This window comes from Neopelma chrysocephalum, unplaced genomic scaffold (assembly GCF_003984885.1).
Source record: "Neopelma chrysocephalum unplaced genomic scaffold, ASM398488v2 Primary Assembly neopelma1_23, whole genome shotgun sequence".
NCBI classification, from domain to species: Eukaryota; Metazoa; Chordata; class Aves; order Passeriformes; family Pipridae; genus Neopelma; species Neopelma chrysocephalum.
Genome location: NW_020897691.1, coordinates 12,507,913 through 12,534,024, shown reverse-complemented (window position 1 = coordinate 12,534,024; position 26,112 = coordinate 12,507,913). Strand labels below are relative to the sequence as shown.

General features: G+C 39.3%; 1 protein-coding gene across 5 annotated transcripts in view; it reads right to left on the bottom strand.

Moving 5' to 3' along the window:
• The window catches only part of LOC113969387 (plasminogen-like), a 29,522-nt gene extending 28,040 nt beyond the window's left edge, over window positions 1-1,482 (bottom strand). For all 5 annotated transcript variants that reach the window (XR_003534847.1, XM_027687049.1, XM_027687039.1 and 2 more), the window contains exon 1: window positions 1,351-1,482. Coding sequence is in view for 4 of the 5 variants with exons in the window: in XM_027687049.1 (XP_027542850.1) it covers window positions 1,351-1,399 (49 nt within the window). In the remaining variant the exon portion in view is untranslated. The remainder of the gene's footprint in view (window positions 1-1,350) is intronic.
• Window positions 1,483-26,112: the final 24,630 nt, after the last annotated feature.

The following is a 26,112-nucleotide window of genomic DNA, read 5'->3' as shown; positions in this document are numbered from 1 at the left end:
TCTACTTTGAATATTATTCCTTTACAGTGACCATAAAAAAAAATTATTACAGCTGGTTTAAGAATGAATACATGAGATTTTGGATGAGATGCATAAGCTAAAAGGTAATTCAGATTGGCAGAAGCTTAGATAACAAAAAAGAAAAGGTGAAAAGGTGATGCTAGTTGCCTCAAAAACATTGCAAAATGAAAAATTAAGAAAAGAATACAACAGACTTAAAATGCATCAGGGAATGTATTAGTCTGACTAAAGTCCAAACCTTTATAAACCCAGACATGGCACATGATAATTGAACAGAATATTCAAATATATGTGAACAAACCTATTTCTTCTTTTATATATGTATCTTTCCAGACCTGACCAGTACTGATCCAGAAGACATAAAAATTGGTTTTTAGGCACTCGTGTACTATCACTTTGGAGCAAGTCAGCTAAAGCTGATAATAATGAGCAAACAAAAAACCCTGCTTAATCAGTTGTCTTTTACAACCCAGTGATACGTTCCTGTTACTCTGACCTTAAATGTCTGAACTATTAGAAACTCATACAAACTCTACTGATATGTATTTTACAGTACTTTTTAAAAGTCATTTCAATGCCATAGAATTATATGCAATTTTAAAGTACTAGAAAGTATAGTATCTGATTAAAATCTGATTGAAATGTAAACTACATGTGGAATAATAATTTACAGCATTTGTAGATAAGCTTGAAAATCATATATTACCATTAGTGGGACACCTATCTTCTTTTGGAGTTGTAAAAAAGAATTCTAGACATATTTTTAGAAAAGGTGATCTAGGTTACTGAAGAGTAAGCTCCTAACTACTGCCTTCAGCAAAACAAGGGAGAACATTTTATTAGAAGGGTTTGAAAAATTTGAAATTTCAAAGCTTTAAAACTCCTATCATAAAGGGTGAAAACCACAATCACTGTGCTTAGCAATGCTTGGTAGTAAAACCAGTTTTGGCTTTAGCATTTGATCCAAAGCCTGCTGAAATTAGCGATAAACCTTCTCAGTGACTGCTACAGGTTTTGTAGAAGCCTTTGACAGGCTGCTTCCCAAGGGTGCCCCCATCTTTGGCCATAGGGGAGATGCAAGGAACCACTAGTTCCCAATGGAGACATCAAGGCTGCTGCTCTTCTGGTGTTTCTAACAAATACAACCCGGGATCAATCACAGCTCTCATTTTATTGAGCAGCAGCTTTTGCTGGCCAGCAAGCCCTGAATCTGCCATCATCCAGGGAAGTTGTGACGCAGGGATTTGGGGACCTACCTTCACCACATGGAACTCACAAGTGTTTAGGTTCCAGTCTTACCTAGGCAAGGAGAAGGCAAAGGACTCTTACCTGAGCTGAGCAAGAACAGAAAGAGAAAGGCAGCTTTGCTAATCCTCATTTTGGCCCCGCTGGCGGGTGCTGGAAGTTGTGTGTGTCAGTGCACAAAGTTTTATTGACTTGCACTGGAGTGAGGCAGCATCAAATAAACAAGACAGGAGGATTAAGTTAATCATTTTCCCGTGCTGTTTCCCCCTTGCCATGATGTGGCCATTCAAACAACCTTGAATTGGATGGATTGCCAAATCAGATTCAATCATTTCTACTGGATGCTGGGAAATGTGAAGGCACTTTCCTGCTTTGTGGGACATGCTTTTGTTCTCAGACTGCTTGGCCTCACTTTGCTAAGGTAAACATGGGGATCACAGTGGTGGAAAGTATGGGGACTCAGTCACAATCTAATTCTATATAGTCCTGGATATTCGGTTTTAGGTTCCAAAAGTATTTTCAGTCACAGACTGGCACTGCTTAGGTTGGAACTGCATCTGATTTATGCTTTTGTGTAAATCAGTCCCCAGAAAACTGATCCTGATAATGCTAACTCTGTATCAGAATTGTTTTTAACAACCTCCAATGCCGTTTCTGGAGGAAAGATTACTTCCATCAGCTTTTTCCCATTTCTGGTTTAGTTTTTGTTGTTCATGACTTAGGAGGCAGCATTCACTTTTTTCAGTGTATGATGTGCTTTTGCTTTCCAGGCAAAGCCACTAATATCTCAGGTCTGCCCAGACCTCAGGGTATATGCAGGATGCCCCATGCGTTTCAGCAATACAACCTCTGCTGGCCCCAAGGGGCTCAGCTAAGGCAAGCCATGCATTCCCAGTCATAGTGCCTTCAGGAGCTTCAACTGGTCGGTCAGTGTAGCTTTCAACTGGGATTGGGAAGACAGATGAGAACGATGGTTAGGAAGAAGGTGGGAGTCCCACATGTTCTCCTCTTTACTGGGAGAATGGTCGTCTGGAAAGGCCATGTGAAATAGCCACATCCCTGTGAGAATTGATAACTAGACAAGTAATCTGGGGTAAAAGGAGTGGTCAAAAGGTACATGCCTCCAGGGCACAGGTGGGAAATGAACCCTAGGCTGGTGAGGAGACAGTGGGGAAGTGGCCTTTTTGCCTCAGCTCTGAGACACTGCAGAGGGCTCTCAGTAGATAGCCATTTTGTAACCTGTAGTCAGAAAAGGCAGAAGGAGTGACACCAGTAGGAAAACAAGTATTTGATCTTGGTAACTTTTCTGTTGAGTTGTGTCTTTGTGCCAACACATAAACAGCTCATCCATATCCTTACCTCCACAGTCATTCTTTGAACATATCATTCAGACTCTACCATATCTGGCATAACTCAGGTGTCCCTACAAGGCTTCAGAAAATCAGTGCTTGGACAGAGAAAAGAAACCAAAATTTGCTTTCCATAAGATCACTTAATGGTGAGAGCAAACACCACTCATTTCTGCTTGGCCAGTCAGCAGCAGCCCTCCAACCAGCATGTCAGAACATGCATAGATAAATCCTGGGGACATCCACCTTGTACACCCGGCTGTGGAAGAGACAGGGTCTCCTAATGGAAGGCAGAAGTGCCTCACAGAGACATTAAGGGGACGTGAATGAGAAGAAGCAGGACTAGAGGACCATTTGGGAGTAAGCAGGGCATGCAGGATCTGAAGATTTCCCAACTTAATATAGGAGAGATGTGGGGTCACCAAGAGATGCAGGAGGACATGACGAGCAGGGATATGAACTGCATGGAGCCAAGTTTCTCTTTTTCTGTCACCAATAGTGTTACTTGCTCTGTCCTCAGGTAGCAAATGCCATAGACTGTAGATGTAGAAGTCAGAAACTGCTCTAAATCTGAAAGTAAATAGCATGGCAAGACTTTGCTGTTGGATTTAATTTAAATCTTAGAACAATCAAAATAAGAGATATTTTTTGCCAATTTTCTATTAGCAATAAATGAAATCTTTGCTCATGAAAACTATGCCTACCTGATGTTCTGTGTGGTTTTCTGAAGAATGTGCTGTCCTGGTAATGTCCAGAAGGGTGCAGCACATGATAGTTTTTTTAAAAAATGGGTGACATTAAACCCCCAACACAAGCAAAGGTGTCAGTAAACGTTCTCGATTGTCAGGCAATGTTTGTCCACGAGCTTGCTCATATCACAGTACTAGCTCACAAGGAAATTTGTTTTATTCAAATATGCTTTGATTTTCTTTCTCAGTTTCCCCTTTTCCTTCCTACCTCAATACATGATGTTTAAAGTTTATTGGTTTGAACTCATGTAATGTTAATAGGTTCAAAAGTTTTATTTTCCCAAAGCAATACTCTATGTAGGAAAGACTGCATGCAAGTGCGAAATACAGAGCAAAAATAGAATGAGAAAGAGTGAGGGGGGAAAAGCCAAATGTAGTATTATCACTGTAGGATACTGGGAAACATAAATAGAGGCATCTCTTTGGAGGAAAACACTCTACAAATTTTGTGAGAAATTAGCACAGATTCAATCAAAATTAGGAAAATCAGAAGGAGAAGAAATTAATCCCTTGAAAAGGAAAATAAATATGGATAAACAAATAAGTGAGAGGTAAGTTCAAAATAATGTTCTTAATTTAAAAAAAACAGATATAGAGCTGCGCAGTAATGAAAACAAAAAAAAAGTATTTGAATGTCAAGTGTCAAATTATAAAATACTTTCATTATGCTTTCAGCTTGGAGAAAGAGAGATTTGTACATGCTTGCTCATTTTACACTTTTGCTAGGGAACATCATGCAACTCTGCTGCATTGGCTTGTAGTGTGTATTTTCTTTAAGTGTTGAACAGAAGACTTGTCAGTTATTCACAGAGATACTTCCAGCCACTGATTCAGTAAATTCTGTCAGTGGAATATTGTTTTGCCAATCTGTTTTGCCCTGGGAATGAGGATGGATTGAAGGAACATAGACACCAACTTTAAAGAATAAGTGTGTAAATTTACTATAGTGCAAACCAGTAAAGAATTACAAAAGAAGCAGTGGCTTATGAAAGGATACACTTAGCAATGCATCTAATCATTACTACAAAGAAAGTCTTATAGTAATTAAGACAGAGATACATCATCAGTTACCCTAAGTAATACATTGCCGTCATGCAAACTGCACTTCAGCTGGAGAGACCCCTATCAGAGTGAAGGATTGGAGAACCTCTTCCCAGTAACTGGGAAATCCTATGCAGTGCGTCCACTCGTACGGTGAAGCCTCCATCTTTGCTGTGAGAGGGTCTAGCTTATACAGTGTTAAACAAACCAGCTTACATCACTCGATGGATGTGGAAAAACAATCTGGCTTTCTTCTCTCCTTGGTTTTCCCCTGCAGCCTGGCCAGGGCCAGGGGAAAATCAGGAGTCAATTTGGATCAACTACTGTTAAATGCCCTCATGGCTTTGACTAGTCTCTAAATATAGAACTATGGATCCATTTATATCTCAAAGATGAACCAGCTGTGGCCATGTGAGGCCTACTGCTCTCATGGCCTTGGCTGAAAAGAAAGACATATTTATAACACATACAAGCCTTACTAATTATTAGTAATATGGTGGGCTAACAAGCATAAATGTATACTCTTAAAGTATTAGTAAGGCTAATACAGCATCTTGGTTAATAAATAGATATATGGCTAAATACAATACTAGGCTAAATATAATATTAGGTTGAAAGATTCATCTATAGGTCAACTTTGGTTCAGGGTCTGTTCTTCAGGCCCCAGCATTACAAATATAAATATTTCTGCTGACTTCAGAGGGCTTTTAGACAGGCCTTGAAAAAATTTTAATTGCTCTCTACTTGGCACTGATGAGGTCGCACCTGTAATACCATGTTCAGTTCTGGGGCCTGTACTACAAGGAAGATATTGAGGTGCTGGAATGTGTCCAGAGAAGGGCAATGGAGCTGGTGAAGGGTCCAGAGCACAGGTCTTATGAGGAGCAGCTGAGGGAGCTGGGGTTTCTTGGTTTGGAGAAAGTGGAGCTCTGGGAAGACCTGAAATTTTGTTTGGGGAGGTTGTGGGATCTTCACAACTAGAAGTTTCAGGAACACGTTTGATAAATATCTGACAGACATTTTGGATCTGTACATGTTCTTATGCCATGATGGTTGAACTGATAACCCTTTTGTTGTCTTTTTCTTCTAATTCCATGAATTAGATTTGTGACACCTAAACAATTCCTCAAAACAGCTGTAGTGCAACTCTTCATAACCAATGGGAATAATCCTCCTTTCTCTGTAGGATGGCTTTTGCACCATCTACCTTTCTTCTCCACTGATACACTTCTCACAGTTTGTAGACATGAAAAGAGGAAATATTGCATTTCCAGTACTCCAGATTATTCCTTTCAGAGTTGGATTCAATGATCCTTGTGTGTCCCTTCCAACTCAGAATATTTTGTGATTCTATGGTTCTTGAAATACTCACACTCCCACAGCACTGTGCCCATTACCCACCTCGGTTATATCTACATGCCCTGCTTGGCTGGCAGGCTGCATTTCAGTGCTGTGGGCCATCTCTTAGAGCACTTCGGTTTCCTTTGGGAAGAACACAGCGCACTGAATCCTTGCCCCAGGAAGACTGATTGTTCAGAATAACTCTCTTCAAAGAAAGAAGGAAAGTCTCTTTCAAATCACTCTGGGAACACACAGAAATCTCCTTTCTGAAAACGTCTTCAGTAGGAGTCTAGAAGCAACATCATTTCATGCAAGTGACAGCTTCCCCTGCCCCCAGTTGACTTACCCCTGCTTTTCACAACATAATTGCAACTTCTGGAGTTGCCTCACCTTGACAGTTCAGTTTTTTTCAGCTGGAGTGCCCCCCAGCTATGATGAGAAATGCAAGTCAGACTTGTTTAGGCCTGATCCCTGGCCTCTGCCAGTTCTGCAACTGATGAAGTAGAGTTTGTGTCCTGCTGGCATCCACTAAACTGGGCTCTGGCTCCCACCCAGCAGCTGCTCTCCTGCCTCAGGCTCTCCTGCACCCAGCTTTGCAGCACCAGCACCACAGGCATTACCAGCATTCTCCCAGCACTGCTGAAAGCTCCTTACTTGGAATAGCCCGTTAATGGATTATCAGATAATAAAATGCTTCAGAAAAACATCTTGACTTAAATGACTTTGATAAATAAGAGACTGATATTCAGTTTAGTTTATATGATCCTCACATATTGGTACATGAATAAGACCCACCCAAAGGACTGAATATTGCAATGGTGTATACTCAGAGGAACCATGCTCTTGCCCATAGTCATAAAAAGCTGATTGTCCAGGCCTAAATCCTTCCAAAACTGAAGATCTCTATAGTTTTCTACCTTTGGGGAGGGTTTGAGGCACAGGCCTAGAGCTCACTTCCTCCTGCAAGTGTTTGGTCCCATATTTTCTTCCACAGTGTGTGGATACAAACAACTGAGTCTTTAATTTGAAATGTACTGCATACAGTAAAGTGTGAATTTGTGCCCTTAACTATAGCAATTGAGGGGCTGGAAACGGGTCCCCAGAAGACACCTAATTGGTCTCCTTTCCCTCAAACAGAATCAACTCTACCACATCCTTCCTGACTGCTGCTTGAACAACCAACCACAGGTTAAGAACCTCCCAGGACACCCTTCCCAGGAAAGCAGCTAAAAACTATCCTTACTGTTAAGGCTTTTCTATGTCTAACCTAAAGGTTTTTGCCTTAGTACAGTTCTTTCATAAGATATCTTACAGTATGTGGGAAATTAACAAGGCATCAAATAGAATAGCAGAGTTGCAAAAAATAAGCCAGAACAGTACAAGCCTAATATTTCCTACTAGTTCCTCTGCATGGATGGGTTATGTTTGCATAATATAGCAAATATAATGGCAAGCTTTTCTTAAATGCATTCAGACAATTGGATGCGGTACTAAGTTTGAACTATATCCAGAACATCTCAAGTAAAACACATATAAATAATACACATTAATATTCATATAAATGATACATATGCATTACATATTAATGCAAAAGTCAGCATTGCTAAAGCAAGTAGATGTATGACCATAGTTCCTCAAAAAGGTGTTTGAGAACAAGTATCTGAGCTGACATTATTGAAATGAATGTTGTGTCTTATAGCCCTGTACCAAGCCACAGTCTTATGGCCACTCCTGTGGCATGTGGCCCGAGACTTGATTCCTTCAGTTGTGCTCCAGCTGTACTGGCCAGGCTGCTCCTTATCTCACCTGAGTGTTCACACAAGCAATGCAAGAAGGGCTACAAGGGATACATCCCTGATGTTTACAGTGTTATTCTTGTTTATCCTTCTCCCACAAGTGGTCCTTGAGCACTTTCATTGTAGCTGCAGACAAAGCCAGAGACCTGCTGATTCTCTGACATGGTGATATATATCCTCCTGGCAGATAGTAAACTCTGGGTAAAGAGCTCACTTCCACAAATTTAGTTCATAAAAAAGCCTGTCCCAGGATTACTTCACATCTTACTCCTGCTGTGAAACATGCTTAGACAGGGCTGGAGACAGAGTAAGTACTACGGGGTTGAATGTAGAGTGTGGCAGCTCCTGCAGACTGTGCTGGTCTCTGCTCAGCCAGGAGAAGGCTGTGCTGGAGACCCGAGTGGTCACCCTGTGGGCCCCACCTGAATGAGACAGGCATTTCTAGTGCATTGCCTGCGGCACCCTCCCCAGTGCGGGGATCACTACCTGAAGACAACCAAGGTGGGAGCAGGGGATCAAACAGGAAGGTGAAAAACCTTTCCTGATGGCAAGGACTGTGAAGAAAACCATTTTGCTCCCTAAGGAACTCCCCATGGGTCTGTCAGGGCTGGGCCTGGCAGCCAGGGCCCATCCCGCCCCAGTGAGGACTGAGCAGCTGGGGGTCACCAGGACAGCCCCAGCCCTGGGCATTTAGCACACCCCTGGGGATGGGCTGAGGCCACACAGGTGGGCCTGGGTTTGTGGGGCCCATGGCTGACCAGGCCTGTGAAGAGATGGAGACCAGCCCTGCTGGAGCAGGGGCTCATGGCCCCAGGGGCTGACATGCTGTCCTTGGCCATGGGGCAGCCCTGTGTGGCTGGGCAGGGACAGTCAGGGCTGGTGATGCATGACAGCTACAGGACAGGGAAATGAGGAAACAGGAGCTTATTTATCTCCATCTTGCACCCATGCCACAAGTCAGTCATCCCTCTCCTCTGCACCTCCTGATGCCTCCCCAGACCAACCTGTCATCCAGCTCTGTGGGAGAGTCCAAGTTCAGAGACATTTCTGTAGAGAAAAATCTGCAAATGCAGTTTCATTCAGTGAAAAAACTGAAAGTTCAGGACACCTGACTGCCTTTTATCTTTGCTCCCACAGATGCACAAATGCATCACCAACAAGGACCTTTTTCCTGATTTTTTTTCTATCCTTACGTCTAATGTGTCTTTCCCTGCATGGTGCCAGGCTGGGAGCTGGACTGGCACAGGGAGAACTGGCGCAATCGCTTCTTACAGCCCTTGGGAAAAACTTATTCATTTTGTGGAGACATTTCACTGAGCAAAGAGATAAAAATCTGCTGTGACATCTATTAGTGCATGTTTTATTTGGTTTAAAGTGAATGTCAAAACTGTACATAAGAGCAAACAAGCTACAATGCTGGACAATATCTTACATATAAAATGTATGGACTACATAGCCCTACATTTACCTTGTTTCTTCCATATTTCTCAGGCACTGTGCTGCAATTTATTTTTCTGTCCTAAATTAAGCTTCCCTTTGAGGGAAATCTTATTCCTCCTCATCTGAGAATTGGTCCCACCCAAACCTCTCCTTTCTTCCTGACAGATGTGGCAGTGATCAGCTGCATATGATGTCACAGGTCATTTGTCAGTGACTGAAATTCACTAGCATAAATAAATACCAAAGAAATATGATGAAAACATACATTTAATTTCAACCAACTGTCAGCAGTCAGCTCAGAACAAAGGTAGGAGCTAACAATGTCTGGCAAAATGAAGCCAATATATCATTTGTCCAGTTGTAACACAACCTAAAATGATCTCAGGCACCCCCAGCTCCTGCTCTCCAGCAAATCTGAAACTTAGCTCATGTTGTTGGCAACTTTCTAGGAAAAGAGAAAATCAATAAATTTAGTACTCTCTTTCCTGTAAAGCATGTGTTTTTAGGAAATCACAAGAGCTGACACTGTTTCACCTCTAAAACGACTTTAGAATACACACTGTTTGATATAGTCTCTTTTAGTAGCAGTCTTATTTTCCTTGGAAACAACTTTATTTAACATTAAATTCCTACAGCAGAAGCTACTGCCCTTTATATTAGGACATGCTGGCCAACCCATGCTGTAATGAACTATTTTTATTCTCCTCCATTTTCTGATGTAAGGTCATGCCACGTTCTTCCCTGATGAGTTAGCAAACAACTTCTCAGCACCACGATCCTCTGTCCCCTGTGCAGCTGTTGCCCAGGTTCTTGTCTGGCAACAAGTTCTGGCCCAGGTTCTCTCCTTCTGGGGTTTCAGACTGTCAGGTTATGCAGATTTATTTCTTGAGCCATTATGCTTTTTTTCCTGAAGAAATCTGAAAAATATAACCTTTAGCTCTGTCTTTCGTCACCCACAGATACTAGGAGAAGGCATTTGTGTAAAAAAGGATCTAAATTGGCTGCCTGTTGTGAAAGGAGGAGAAGCCTGTCTACCTATAGATAGTACAGTTACAGAAAGTGTCCCTTTGGACAGTTACAGAAAATGTCCCTTTCCTCTTTCCCTGCAATCAAATCTCCATGTGTGAGAACACATCCAGGGACAGAGCACTCAGAAAACAATAAAGAAAGCGGTGTGGCTCCTCAATCATCTGCAATACTTGCAGATTTGGGGACTTGCAAATGCCTTTTTAAGGTTTAGCCCTACATTTGCAAATTCGATGCATACTTATGTACCCTATGAAAGAGGCCTTGATGTTCAGAGACATTGTGCAAATGTGATTTCTATTCTGCACCCAGGCTTTACATTAACAATGCAAAACAAACCCACTAGATCTAGTGAACTAGAAATAAATTTAGCTGTCCATCTTGAGAATCCTTCCAGAAAGCATTCTAGCTTTAATTACCCTTTAAACGGAGATAAACTATTACTTATGTTTGAAAAATGTCTTTTCTTTCAACAACTTTTCCTACTGCTAAAAGAAGGGAGGAAAGAGGGTTACTATTAAAGCAGCATCTAGGCTTTTATTCAGAGTTAAGTATATTTGGTATTGCTATGATAATATGCTTGGCAAATATAGTGTGCAGCTGCATCAGAAAACTATTTAAAATTCAACAGCTCAACTGTGTGGCTTGTGGAACAAATTGTTCCTCGCACTGAGCAAAAACCGGACTTTTTCATCCACTTTCAGGGTACACACTTTTAGCGGTCAGAGTAGCAACTTATCTATGTACATCATAAGCAAAAAGTCACAGGTAGGCTATGGCTAGATCTCCTTCAGAAAGCTTAGCTAGCCAAACCACATCAGTAAACACACTGATAAAGACAGGGTTATAGGAGTAAAAAATGTACATAGAAGCACAGCTTATTCTCAGAGTTCCACTGCATGCAAATAAAGGTGAAACAGGATTTTTATTTGCTTATTCATGCTGTGATCATGATCTAAGAACATGGGCAAGACAAGATTTATAGGTGGGGTTAATATTTTTCTGTTAGATCAACTATTATAGTTGAAAAAATTAAGAAGTTTTGTGCACATAAGTGCTTCTTGTGCCTTCAAGCTCATATAATTTTTACAACCATGGCAGCTATAAAAATAGGTTAGGACAATAAAGGTGGTAGCAGAAGAATCAAGAGATCTACAGGGATGAGACAGAGCAGGTTGGTTCAGACACACTGTAAGAGCACATTATTTACTTTGAAGAAAATCTTTTTGTACAGGCTTATTCAGAGTACTGAAACCTGATCTTGCTAACCAATTCCATTTTATAATAAATATTCAGAGATCAACACTTTGGATGTGATCCTGGAATTACACATCATCTAGAATTATTTCAATGTTGTTTTAAATTCTTTTTTTTTTTTCATTAATTTTCTAAGAAAAGCAGGACTTGTAAGAGATTCGGATTTTCTCCCTAATAGAAGTGATCTCACACATAGAACACCAAACTCCTGATTGGATTTAATATAAACTTTACTAAACAGGAATATCTGGTTTCAGGAAGCTAATCCTAGAAAATTTCTATTTAAGAGCGAAACAGCGTTTTGAACAATTTTGTGACTTTCGTACAAAAGCTGATGTCAAGAATTCGGTTTGGGGGTTTTTTTAAGTTTGAGTATATTAAAAGCAACCAGCAACTTTTAAAAATAATTGTTAAAAATATTTGTGTGTTTCACATTCAAAATCATGATAAACCAGAAAGCGTAGTTTACAGGCAAAGGCGAGTCTGACATTGCAACAACTCAGGGTAATACTTAATAAAACTAATTACTGATGGTAATATCCCTACCATGGAGAGAAGTTTTATGAGGAAGGTATAAAACCCTTTATAGAATATCTGACAGGTCAAATATTATTGCCTATAGATGAAAAACTCAAAAGTTAGGCAGCCTATGCCTTCTAAACCAGTATATAACAGAGAAAAAACAGATAAATAACTCATCAGGGAACAACAGAAATAACATAAAGACAAAATGGAATGAAAAAATTTACATGAAAATAAATCAGATTAGTAATCTTAAACTAATCTAGTTCTCTACCGAATTGTGAGTACTGATGGTAAAAATCGCCTGGATGAGTAAATCATCCTTTGTCAAATTCTTCTGATTTTCAAAAAATTTTTTGTTTATATGAGTTGTTTGGGTTTTTTCCCCTTCTCTCTCTACCTCTTCATTTTATAGGATTTTCATATGAGAAGTAAAAAGGAATATTTATGCACTGATGGTCTTTGTTATTTAGAGTAAGTCTTTTAGTAAAAATGGTGGAGAAAATCAGCATAGAAAAAAGGCGAGTTTTTGAAGGACCTAGTTAAAAGTTTTATCAGTTGTTATTACATACATGCAAGATTATTAAGCAGAGCATGAGTGGAACCATAGACACTAAGTGCATAGTGATTAAGATGAAAGAGTGGTGATATTTTTAGGAGAGTGATACAGACATTTAATTTTGTAATGCTTTAATGCTTTGACTTTGAAAGCTCTGTAAGTCAGGTAATAGAGAAGTTTTAGGCTTGCATCTTTATGAGATAATGAAGTCAAGACACTTGGAAAATTCATGTTGAACCACTGTTAGTCTTCTAATAATAGGAGTGCCGAAAGTAGACTACTATCCAATCAAAGAAGATAATGAGAGTCTCCTGGCTATATCTTCTAATGCACATTACATAAAATTATATGTATAAAGTGGATACTTCAGTGATAAAAACTGCAAGTTTAGTTTTTAGTTAGAAAGTGAACTGTTGCACTAATGTTCTCTTTGATATACATAATCTGCTTAGCTTTTGCCATGATGATAACAACTGTTAGGGTTTTATTTTCTTAGAAAACTTTATATTAATAGCTGTCTTATGCTACTGTTCTCCTTCTACTGTACATTGTACATTTATTATAATATAACCAATAAAAATTTGGCCATTGGAAGTTAGAAAACAGATGCTGAAGAAGTAAAATAAGAATCAGGCTGGCTTTTGGTATCTTTACTAACTCTGTGGGAAAATGAACAAAAAATACATTTTTTAAAAAAGGAAATTCATGTGACCAAACCACAGACAGTTTGAAGTGTTAAAAAATTATTTCTAACTATTCTGTACTCTGCGAGGAGAAGAGCAGGATGATGAAAGTCTTGTGCAATATATATTTGAATCTAGCCCAGAGTACTAGTTAAACATAGGGTGAAAATTATTCCCAAAGCTATGAATGCAGATGATTCTTTTGGGTGTATTGACATTTCTAGTGTGTGTATTGACATTTCGAGACAGCTTGTCAGTCTTCTTTTTAGAGATGGCACTTCATTATATTCTCAGAATAATCGCAATGATATTTGTGATGCACTTGAAATCTCATATTTTGAGTATTCATGCTGCTTTCCAGGAGAGGGCAGTCCATTCCTAGGATCAGTTGGCTCCAACCATGTTCTTAATCTGAGAAATATAACTAAAAACTCTGACAAAGACAGAAAGTTTCTTTGGGAGGGCACAATCAAGACCCCAAGAGGTGAGTCCATACTATACAAAGCTGTCTTGGACAAGAAAAAATAAAGGTTCTCCACTGTCTCCCCGAGGAAGAAAGAATGTAAACATGCTAGCGATAGTGCATCAGTAACCAATAATGTGCAAAAAAGGAGGCACGAAAATGGAATGAATATATCACCACAACTGTTCAAAGGCAAATGAAGAGCACAATTATTGTAAGTTTAACAAGGCCGAGGGCTGGATTCTGCACCTGGGACAGGGCAACCCTGGTTGTGTGTATAGACGAGGGAACAAGATGCTGAAAAGCAATACCGTGGAAAGGGACCTGGGGGTCCTGGTTCCTGATTGACGACAAATTGAATATGAGTCAGCAGTACCCTGGCAGCCAGGAGGGCCAACCATGTCCTGTGGGGCATCAGGCACAGCATCACCAGCTGGTCAAGGGAGGGGATTGTCCTGCTCTGCTCTGCACTGGGGCGGCCTCACCTGGAATACTGTGTGCAGTTTTTGTTTGGTACCACAATATAAAGCAGACAAGAAGCTATTAGAGAGCATCCAAAGGAGGGCCACAAGGATGGTGAAGGTTCTTGAGGGGAAACCATATGAGAAGCAACTAAGGTCACTTTGTCTGTTCATCCGGAAGAAGAGGAGACTGAGGGAAGACCTCATTGTGGTCTTCAACATCCTCATGAGAGGACATGGAGGCACAAGTACCAACCTCTTGACTCTCATGACCAGGGATTCAAGGGAATGGCATGAAGCTAAGTCAGGAGAGGTTTAGGTTAGATTCCAGGAAAAAAATTTTCACCCAGAGGGTGGTTGAGCACTGGAATAGGCTTCTCAGGGAAGTGGTGACAGCACCAAGCCTATCTGAGTTCAAGAAGTGTTTCGACAACACTCCCAGGCACATGGGGAGTCCTGCACAGGGCCAGGAGTTGGACTCTATGATCCTGATGGGTCCCTTCCAACTCAGTATATTCTATGACTCTATAAAAGCTCTAGAGGCACGCAGGAGCTAAGACTGGACTTTTATTTCATGTAATTTCATTCTTTGAATAATTTCATTACTTTTCATATTTTTACAGAACAGTGTGAGGGGTTATTTCTGCAAACACAATGTAATGAGTCAGACTGCATTTCTTCACTTACAATCTTCCCTCTACCTGTCTCTGCCAGGTATGTGATTCACCCAAGAGAGCTTTGAACTCTGCTCTGGAGTAAAAAAGGAGGACAGCCACATCAACAAGATACAGCAGCTAAAGTAATTAGTCTTAGAAGCGTCTGGAACAGACACTCCTGAGCTTATCTGATATAGTATGTTCATGTATTGTATTTCATGGTTACTGAAATCCACAGAAGATACTGACTTCTGAGGTGGTGCAGCAGAAGTAGCGAGGTGCTCAACAGGAGTTAGTGAGTTCTCTTGTTGTACTGCATTGTAATCTGCACAGCAGGGAGAAAGTGATTCCTTTCACAAAACATCAAAGGAGGTGATTTTACCCATTCAAACTCATTCTCTTATGAACTTCATTTACTCATACTCCTACACCCAGAGGCACTCAAAGCAACTCTTGACACTGGACCTCTGTGCATCCAAGTGGTCTGCCCAGGATCACTGGTGGGGCACAAGGGATGCTGGCTTCTGAGTCCTCATCATGTTTCTGGAGTTATTTTTGATTGGCAATGGCTAATTAGTTTTTGGACAGATCTTTACATCATTTAGGAGTCAAGGGCTGTAATGGGGTGGTCCTTTTCTCCAGCCTGTCTTCCTGATCAGTTAAAAGAAAAAGGAATGCATAATAGGATGTGCAGTCATGTAGTTTCAGTGCTATAAAAGGAAGGTCAAGGCATGGTGCATCCCTTTCAGATCTTACATTTTAGTTGGAGGTTAAAGCATATATCACCTGAGCAATAATCTAAGAACTGAACTACAAAGATTAAGAGAGTATTTTGATTTGCTTAGAGAATCAAACAGAAACTTGAAATACAGTCATAAACAATAGTATAGTAAATTAGTAAATATATTGACAGGACCATATAACTGGAAAAATAAACTTTAAGAGGAATGTACTTTCTATAGGCTTGCAATAAGGATAGAAAAAGATAAGCATACTCAGTGGGCTAGGATGAAAAACTTCATACTACAGAGTTGAAGGGCAGAGTTTGTCATAAGGGAAGTGTACTGGCTGTTTTTATTAGGAGGGTAGTATTAAGTTAGGAATATATATGATACTTTGAGTTTAAACTCAGTTCACTGTATTAGCTGAAAATCAGATCTAGATATATCTTAAATTATTTTTGTGCATCTGCTATCTCACCATCTACCCGCATTACAGTCAAATCCATTTTCTACAAGTTCCTTCAGAGTCTGAGACAAGTGCTGATGGTAAACACGTTTGATAGGCAGGAGGATATATCCTGCAAAGGTCAACAATGACTAGGATGCAATTGTGTTCCTTCCTACTTTTCAGTAGTGCAACGTATTGTCTAGATGGGCAGTCATAAATAATTATGGATATAAACAACAGTGCATAAAAAAGACTAAGTTTGAGAACTTTTTTCTATTGCAGTACTCAAATGTTTTGTTAGCTGCATTGTCCTTTTCCAGAGAATTTTAGCTTCCTCTTCCCCTTCACTGAGAGTTTTTATCCTATGAACTTGAAGAAAAGCTAAAGTTTCTTTTTGTCTCTGAATTTGCTTTCATTAATCTGTGGTTGTACCTTGTGACATCTCCCTTGCCCTAGCACACTCCCCAATCCTATATTGTCCACCACTCTTGCCAGACCTTTAGTATAACCTGCCACAGTGCGAGGATCATACTTTCCCTTGCTGATTCAGAAAATTGTACAAAAGACTGTCTTCTCCTCAGCAACTACATCTACAACCCATCTCAGAAGGTGATCTGTGTCCATGCCCAGAGCTGGATGTACTCCAAACTCCCTGGGTAAATATGTAGTCTTTTCCTTGTACCTCACTCATCCCTGTGCTGGAATGTCCTTGCAGTGTTCCTAGTACTTCCAGCCTGACTGGTAATGATTTCAGTATCAGGATGTCCTTTGTCTGTTGAAGAGAGGACAAAGACAACATCTATACTAGTAAACTAAATGTGGCCAGAGCCTGGACTTACACACTATCTTGTGATGGTGCAAGCTGTTCAAACATTAGGATATTCCCTGGCATAGCTCTGGCCCATGCTGGCTAGCATGGTCTCACATAGTGCCAAGACATAGTTTTGGGCTAACAGAGTCTGGGGACTTTTTCAGTAAGCAGTGTAACTGTCCATTTCATTCTTGATAAAACCTAGCCATGTATGTTGAGTCTTAACTGCAGGCTGCACAAATGTTCCGACTGGCTAAGCAATGCCCGATGATCTAGCATTCCAGTCTATTGACATTCATAAGAACATATGCAACTGCAGAAAATACACTTTTTTTTTTTTAATTCCCATTTATACTGAACCATATCTCTCCTAAGTAGGGGTTTACCACAAAAGTAAAAACATTCTCTTTTTCTTTGTCAGAAATTGAGAGAAAAACAGGTAAATCCTGTATAATTTTTAGGTCCAAGGACCCATGAACACATACGCATGTGAATTTGAGTAGGGACTCCTATCTAGCAGTGAATTCAGTGAGCATTTCCCCACATAAGCGCTTGCACCACGACGACTGGATGGCACAGTGATGACTAGGTGGAACAGTGAGGGGAATGGTCTTCCTCTCCCCAAGAATTTAAAGGAGCTCAATTAATTTCTCTATCTTGAATCAGAACAGTGACAAAATCTCCAACAGTTTCACAAACAGAAACATTTCACACAAAAAAAATGTTGTTTAAAAAGTGTAATTTAGGATGGAACATAAAATAAGAGATGAGCTGTTGGCAGGTTTGAGCAGGGATTTATGTGGGGAAAAGTAACGATACACTGGAAGGATTTGGGGCAAATTACAGATGAGAAAGCTGAAAAGAAGTCAGTTAAATTAACTATATTTGTCTTACCATTTCCATTTCAGTTTACAGCTAATGGTAGGCTTGCTAGGCATTATGATTACTTTGTCATATAAAACACAGTCCAGGCCACTGATGAATGATGAGCTGTTCAATTCTTCCATCTATTGCTCTCTAAAGCACTCTAAAGGCTATTGAAACTCTTGCAAATATTTATAAAGATATGGTTTTGGAAAGCAGACAGCTATTTTGCCATATGTCTGCATTGATGTTCTTCAATATGTTCTTGAAGAGTAATGACAACTCTTAGAATTTCAAGTGCAATTTAAAGGGATCCTCTTCATCTACATTTAGTCCATAATTCGAGTTTTGTGAAAAAATTACTGAATGGTCATTTTTAATGTCTGGACACATGATTTTTTTTTTTCTTTTTTAATGAAGCACGCTCTCTTTTACTTTTAAGTACCGTAAGGCAATTGTGTGGAAAGTAGTTGGCTAACAAAACACAAAAAATGCAAAACAAACGTACACATTTGGGAAACTCCTTACTGTTCTGTTGTGACAATGTGGCATCACCAAGCTCCAGGGCTGGCATTTCTTTCTTGTGAAAGAAAGTGATCCATGGTAATCCAAGCTTCTGCACTGACATATCAGCATTTATAATCAACAGGAGAAATCAGTCCCTTAATTTCTTTTAGGTGTCTAAATTTAAAAAATAACTCACCTTCCCCCCAACATTCAGGAAATATTTAGAAAAATCAGACAGAGTGGTAAGCAGTCACAGGAATACTTGAGACTAAAGACCAGAAGGCATTTTTAGGGGTGTCTGGAACGACTTCATACAACAGATGGTACTTGGTAGGAGCACTTGCATTTCAATTTCACTTTGGCACACAGCATTTGTTTGTATTAGGGTAGCAAAACCTTAACATACAGCTCTAAAATTTCTTCAAATGTAATTTTTCATAAGTAAGATTTAGGAGATGATAGTTCAGGATTTAAAAAAAAAAAAGATTGTTATAATTTTATTTTTTTTTTCCTCCTCATTTTCACTTCCCCCCCATCCACATGAAATAAGAGATGTGGAGCCCAGTAGTTTGATTTTACTATATATCTTTAATTGTTTTCCATTCTGGTATATTTTTAATATTTACTTACAGATAAAAGGAAAAGTAGTACTCTCTCATTTGTCAGTCAGCAGACTTAAAACCTTCAGTGTCAGATCCCTTCTGATCAAAAATCTCTACTTTCTACCCCTGGCTGAGAAAGCTTTGCAGCATGCACATAACATCAATAAATAATTGATGGTGCTTAACAGAGTTTTAGTAGAGACTTTTACATGATCCCACTCCATCACGCTCAAGAATGTAGCATTAGTAGGCTGAAGGAGAAACTGTAAAGAAAAATTTGAAAAGTCAGCTGGAAAAACAATATTGGAGAGAGTGGGAAAAAGTGAGAATAAGGGATAAAAATAAGGTATGAGGAGAAACACTGCAGGTACAGAGAAGTAGAAAAACCCCACCCTTAGGAGAAGCCAAACCAAAGTCCCTTCTTCTATGCGCAGTAACTTAACTTTATCAAACTACAACATTCTAGTGATTCATATGAATAAATTCAGTCTTATCAATAAAAATGCTCTAAATTCATATGTAAAGCAAATCCCTGATTCATAATAAAACAAACACAGAAGGATGTGAATATTGTTTCATACTTAAATATATCTTACTGTCATGGTTTAATCCTGGACAGCAACTAAGCACCACACAGCCACTTGGCCAGAGCCTCTGCCCTCAGTGGGATGGTGGAAAGAACTGGAAAAGTAGAATTGAGAAAACTCATGGGCTGAGATAAAAACAGGTTAATAAACAAAGGAAAAGCCACACGTGGAAGCAAAGCAAAATAAGGAATTCATTCACCCCTTCCCATGGGCAGGAAGGTGCAGGTGTCTCCAAGAAACCAGGGCTCCATCATGCCTAACAGTCAGTTGGAAAGACAAACACCATCACAACAAACTTCCCCACCTTCCTCTTTCTTCCCCCAGCTCTGTATGCTGTGCATGATGCCTTATGGTCTGGGATATCCCTTTGATCAGTTGGGTCAGCTGTTCTGGCTGTGTCCCCTTCCAACTCCTTGTGCACCCCCAGCCCACTCGTTGGTGGGGTGAGAAGCAGAAAAGGCCTTGTAAACCCTGTTCAGCAATAACAAAAACAGCCCTGTGTTATCAGCACTGTTTCCAGCACAAATCCAAAACAGAGCCCCTTAACAGCTTCTTTGAAGAAAATTAACTCTAGCCCAGCCCAAACCAGCACATTCTCCACCCTTATTCTGTACCATTTACATATGCTCAGGTACCACATTATCCAATACAATGTCATTAATCACTGTCCCCCTTCCCATGCTTTGATAAAATAAAAAAATACCATTCACTTACTCCATGGACCACCCCTGTATAATGTCCATAAAATGCACATAAAATGTACACAAATCTCCACAAAATGTCCATTGAGTTAATTTCGTCCATGACTATGGATTCCATCTGTTATGGTGCTCACTCAGGAGAGAAAATATGGCGTGTTGTGTGGAGTTTTTGGCCATCAAAACCCATGCCATTGAAATCACTGGAGTCAAAACCAGCACACTTGCAAAAGAAAATAAAAATTGTAGTAGAAAACATACTGGGGAAAATGGAAGAAATGTACATCTCTAGCTTTTATATTCTGGGATGCCACAGTAATTCAATGTAGTATTAAGATCAATTGTGAAACACCATGGTCTATTTTCATTCCCATCAGGTTTCTTGCAGTAGTTTTCTTCAAATTACACATAAGCAAAAATTTCATCTCTAAAGCTCTAACAGAAAAATACCATTACAGAATAAGTAAATTTTTCTGGTTTGTTTGGGGTTTTTTTCCCCAAATGTTTGTGGCTTAGTTCATGCAACCTGAAAGCCAAGGAAATGGATACTCCCTTTGTGGATCTGATGTGTCTGCCTGAATACTTTTCCAAAAGATAAGCTGTCATAAAAAGTCTCTCTATCGCCACAAGAGTGCCCTAAAAACCACCGGGCACATATCCACAGTTTATAGGGAATTCAGTGGTGTCAAAGGACAACAGTACTCCTCTATATTTTCATGCAGCTGATCTATTTGATTTTTATTGTCATACCTATTGTTTCTAACCTACAAAGTTTAAAAGAGGTTTGCATAAAAAACTGTTGATTTTTTTTGGAAGATATAGAGAGAGGACTCTGACCAAACAACAGAGAGTTTCCAGTAACGCAAGTGTCATACCTGTGTGAATCTACCTGAAGAGCAAGTAGACCTTCTTGCATGATAGTAACATTAATATACTAGCGTAAAAAGGCTCACCAGTGTAATGATACTATTGCAATTTCATTTTTCATGCACTATCTCTTACCTAACTAACAAAATCCTGTCCCCATTTAAGGATGTGTGAGTGTTATTTTTTCCAAGAGAGTGTTTTGCTTGAACAAGAACCACAAGACTGGAAGCACATGATACCATTTTAATTAAAATGGGACTAATTACACAGTGTCTTAAAAACATATCTGGTTTGCTTACTTTTGTGCTAAAAGAGTGAGAGATATGTGGAGGAAATTATTCATTAGAAATTAACCTCAGCAATAAGTAACTGTCTTTGATAATCTATGGCATAGAATTGCTTAAATCACACTAATAATGGATATTTCAGAAAGAATAATTCATAATATTTAGACAAACAGGAGAAGAACAAACTTTGATGTGTGAAGTGTGCTACTCACCCAATTCTGGCATAGCACCTCCTTCAGAGTTCTGTCTTTTATTCCTCTCTCATATCTTCCCCCTTCCTTTCTTTTTTTTGCACTCTAGAGAATAAACTGAAACAAAATACACCGCTGATGAATCAATATCACTTTATATATGTCTTACCTAACTGACATTCTGTGTTTGTTATAACATATTTAGGAAATTTCAAACCTTGGTCCTGCACAAGCATGCATGTTATTCCACCACCATTGATAAAATAAAATTATAGAGTAAAATAAAATAATAGAGTACTTATACAGGGAAACTCATTAAAGTTGTCCTATTTTCAACAAGAAGGCCCTGTTGAAACCAAGAGGGGACAAATGAAGAGCAATAGGCTGTTTTGTTCAAGCTGTTTTCCCCCTACACTTTCTGACAGCATGTGACTTTATCTCCAGCTTCCTGTGTAACACTAGCATTAAAACATTATTTCTTTCATTTTCATTAATGGTGACAAACTGAATAAAGCTCATTGTCCTGGGAGTGGTACAGGGTAGTGTTGCTGGAATAGGTAGTGAGAAACACGGGAGAAAGCAGGGAAAAGACAGAGCCTCCAGAGTATTGTTTCTCAGGACGAATATTAGCTTAGGGCAATAGCAGAGTGTTCTTCCCAATCAATGCCTTGAGACTCAGCACTATTCCATTTTAGATCTCACTTGATGTTAGATCTAACTTGCATGTTAGCTTCTCATTTTGTAAATACCTTGTTCACAGAGGAGCCATGTGATAGCAATGTGATAGCTCGGAGGACATTGGTAATACATGAACAATGAGGCAGAACACTTCTCTAACACCCCCTTACAGGATTATAAAGAATGAATGTGTGAGCCATCTGTGACTCTGCATCTCTAATCTCAAATTCCTTTTTGCTTCAAAATAGTTCCAGTTCGCTACTCATTCATTTTTTCTCATAAATAAATGTGCAATCTAGCTGATTCAAGATGAATAGAAGAGAATTTGAGTGGAATGCATACTCAAGAGGAGGTGAGAATTAACTGAATCTCTAAGCAGCAGCAAGAAAAGGAAAATGTGGCTTAAACCATCTGACAAGGACATCAAAATAAAAATGTAAAAACTGATTTCAACACAAGAAGTATTCATTATAAGCACAGGAACAGCACAGGAAAATTGATTAGGACAAGAATAAAAATAAATTGATCTATTTGCTTTGCAGACATTTCTTTTAGAAATGAAAATGGTTTAATCAAAAATATTTAAGTGGCACAATAGTGCAATAACTGGAAGTAATAGGAATGATCAGATAGAATAACTTTCTTAATAACCCACAGAGTACGTCCCTGCTATATTTTATCATTTTTCTATATGTTTGCCATATGGTATTTCTGAATTATTAAATAACTGTACAGAATGTATTGATATGCTTGTTGTTGTACCTTAAAAATGCAACTACAACAAAAAAATAGGCTTTTTAATGTCTAAATGAAAACACACTAAAATTTTTGATGCTACACAAAAGCTGATTGTGTACTATGTTCACGGAAATATTTACCCCAAATGCCCAAAACTTTTACAGATAAACTAAAAAGCAATATAAATCCTTTTAAAAGTTTATCAGATTGCTTAGCATTTTGTAAATGTTATTACATTTTCCTGCAAGATCTAGGCAATTGAAAATTATATTTTAATCTTGTAAAGTCTATTTTAGTCGTACTTTTAGATGCAATAAGAGAGCCTAAGAAAGTGCCATCAAAATGCAGTCATAGAAAAGAGTGAATGTTCTGTGCCTTTGCTCTTACTGCTTTTAAAAAGTTTGGATTTCAAAAGAGGAGGATTAAAAATAGGATTGATAAATTGTGAAATATTTCTTAGCAACAGATCATAGAATCATAGAATCAACTGTGTTGGAAAAGACCTCCAAGATCATCAAGTACAACCCTTGATCCAACACCGCTATGGTTACTAGACCATGGCACTAAGTGCCACATCCAGTCTTATCTTAAAAACCTCCAGGGACAGTGAATCCACCACCTCCCTGGGCAGCCCATTCCAATGCCTGATTACTCTCTCTGTAAAAAATTTCTTTCTAATATCCTCCCTGGCACAGCTCAAGACTGTGCTCACTTGTCCTACTGCTGGTTTCCTGGGAGAAGAGACCAACACCCACTTGGCTACAACCTCCTGTCAGGGAGTTGTAGAGAGTGATGAGGTCTCCCCTGAGCCTCCTCTTCTCCAGGCTAAAGAGCCCCAGCTCCCTCAGCCTCTCCTCACAGGACTTGTGCTTAAGTCCCTTCACCGGCTTTGTTGCTCTTCTCTGGACCTGCTCCAGGACCTCAATATCCTTCCTGAACTGAGGGGCCCAGAGCTGGACACAGTACTCCAGGTGTGGCCTCACCAGCAGAGGATAAGCAGATACAGGAGCAGATCCACGTTTCAGTGGTGTTTAATAGATGTTGTTTTAGCTGAAATGAAATAGAACTTCATTTTAGACTTTTAAAACTCTAATTCTAAGAACATCAGAAAGACATCCTTGTCTACACTCTATCCTTTCCCCCAAAGCAATTATAAAGGGATAATGACCCTGGATAACAGGGTATCCAAATATGGTAGTTCCTCTAATGCTATTCCAACCACCTATTTTCACACCAACTTGATTGCATCTTAATTTCTCAAGCCTGATACCACTTTTGTGGTACTTGAGTTCTATATCTTAACCTCCTCCTTAAGTCATAGAGAATTTTGCAGCAGCCTGTTAGGAGCATGGCACTCATTTCCATGCCTGTGGCAGCCACTACAAAGGAGATTTCTCAAGAAAAAGATTATACCTACAGATTCTGTTGATGTCATACAGGTCTCTAATTTGGAACAAAGTTATTAACATTTGGGCTTTAAATCTACATATGACCATTTTCAGAAAATAGTCAAATGACTTAATAAAGGTCCTTGATTTTTGCAATTCTCAGGTACCATAGGTCTGATGCTCTTGCAGTGACTGGAAGTCTGTCAACAAATCTGAAAATCTCAATTTGACTTCACAAACTTGATACTGAAAACATCTGGCTTTAACTTTACTAACTCAAATGCAAAGGCAAAGAAATATTACTGGAGCATAGAAATGCAAGAGAAAGACAGGCATTTTAATCCCCCTTTTGGCCTAGCTGACTGGGCTAGAAGCTGTGTCTGTGAGTGCATAAAATTTTATTGATTCCCACTGGAATTATGCATCAGCAAACAAATGGTGCTAATGAAGTTAATAATTTCTTCTGTTCCAATCTCCATTTTTTAATCTCCAAACATGGCCTGGAAGGTAAGATGTTACAAAATAATATTTAAACGTTTGTACTGGGTGCTGGGAAAGGTAAAAGGCGCTCTTGTCTCACTAAACATGTTCATTTCATTTAATTAAAATGTAGATAATATTGCTGAAAATCAGGGAGAGTGTCTCTGAGCAGAATCCTGGTCTCTGCATGTTCAACTCCAATTGTCTGTGCTGTAAAAGGGTTACATGATAAGGAATACAGGACTGAAAAGGACCTTCAATCTAGTTCTCTGCAACTGGAGAATTGTATCATGCCATCATACATAAAAAATTATCAAAGTTCATTGTAAAATTGTATATGTTGAAAGCTTGTCTCCTACATACTACTCCAAGCAGGAAGGCTGCTTTTAACCCTACAGCTCTGGTATAAACACAAAAGCAAGGATTGAGGTAAATTGGGAAGGAGCTGGATAAGCTGTCATTTACAAGACTCTAAAATTTCACAGAATTTAGAGTAAATTCTCTCTAACTTAAATTTTCTAATAGGACTTCCTAACAGAAGTCTGTGCTGAAAACTCTTTGAAAGTGCCTGGCAAAGCCTAGTAGTACCCACTCTCCCTAGAGTCAGGCTCTGCCTGGAGTCTCATCGGCTTATTAAAATGTCTTTCACGTGTGGAAGTTCCTAGCTCCACGAAAAGAGAAAAGATGTTTAGTCTAGGGTGTTAGGTGCCACTTAGAAACCAGGCTCATGGCAGATGAAGGTTCAGTTCTTGTTTGATTTGTCAATTTATAGTTGTTATGCAACTGCAATTTTCAAGAAAGAAGGACTGAAAATGGTGCCAGACTCTCTAGCGCTAACTCTCTAGCTGGATCAGATGTATGATGGAATAATCAACATTGACCCAAATCTTGATCGTATTTAGGTACACTTGAGGATAGGAGTAGCATTCCACATTATCTTGACAAACTGGAGGAGCAGTCAGGGAAAAAAAGGGCAGTGCAAGACCTTAATTTTATCCAGATAAAATAGCTGTGGAAAATGCAATGGAAAATATCTAGATGTATAGCAAATGTGTGAAAAGGAGACTGATCATTCCCATTGGTCACAAGCCAAAGAGTGGTTAGTACCAAAATCATCCAGTTTTGACACAACATTTCCAAAGTTTGAGAGAGGACACTACGAATGGTCAGTTATCCTGAAATATTAGGCGTGAAGAAAGCCTGCAAGACAGGTTTCTTGTCCTCAAGACAAAACTAGCATTTCTGTGGCACTGGGTAGGTACACACAACAGAAACATTCAAATGTGCAAGAGGCTCTGTACTTATGATGGACAAGCTTAAATTTAAATTTGAAAGACTCAGAACAGATGCAAAGAACAATTTGTCCTGGCACAACAAGAAAGCTCTGGACTAGATCAGCTGAAAAGATGTCTTAAGGACAGGTTAGACAAACCTCTCATAGGACTGATGTAGAAAAAGTTGCACTTGTAGGAGAGAAGGGTAGAACAGATAAACTTAGCTTTGGAATGGACAACCAAAATTAATTCTATTTTTTTTTATTGTAGCTACCAAGTTCAAATAGTGAAGCCTGGGATTACTATGGGGGACAAATGACCCAAAATGAAAATGAGAGTGAAGGGACTGTCCAAAAGACAG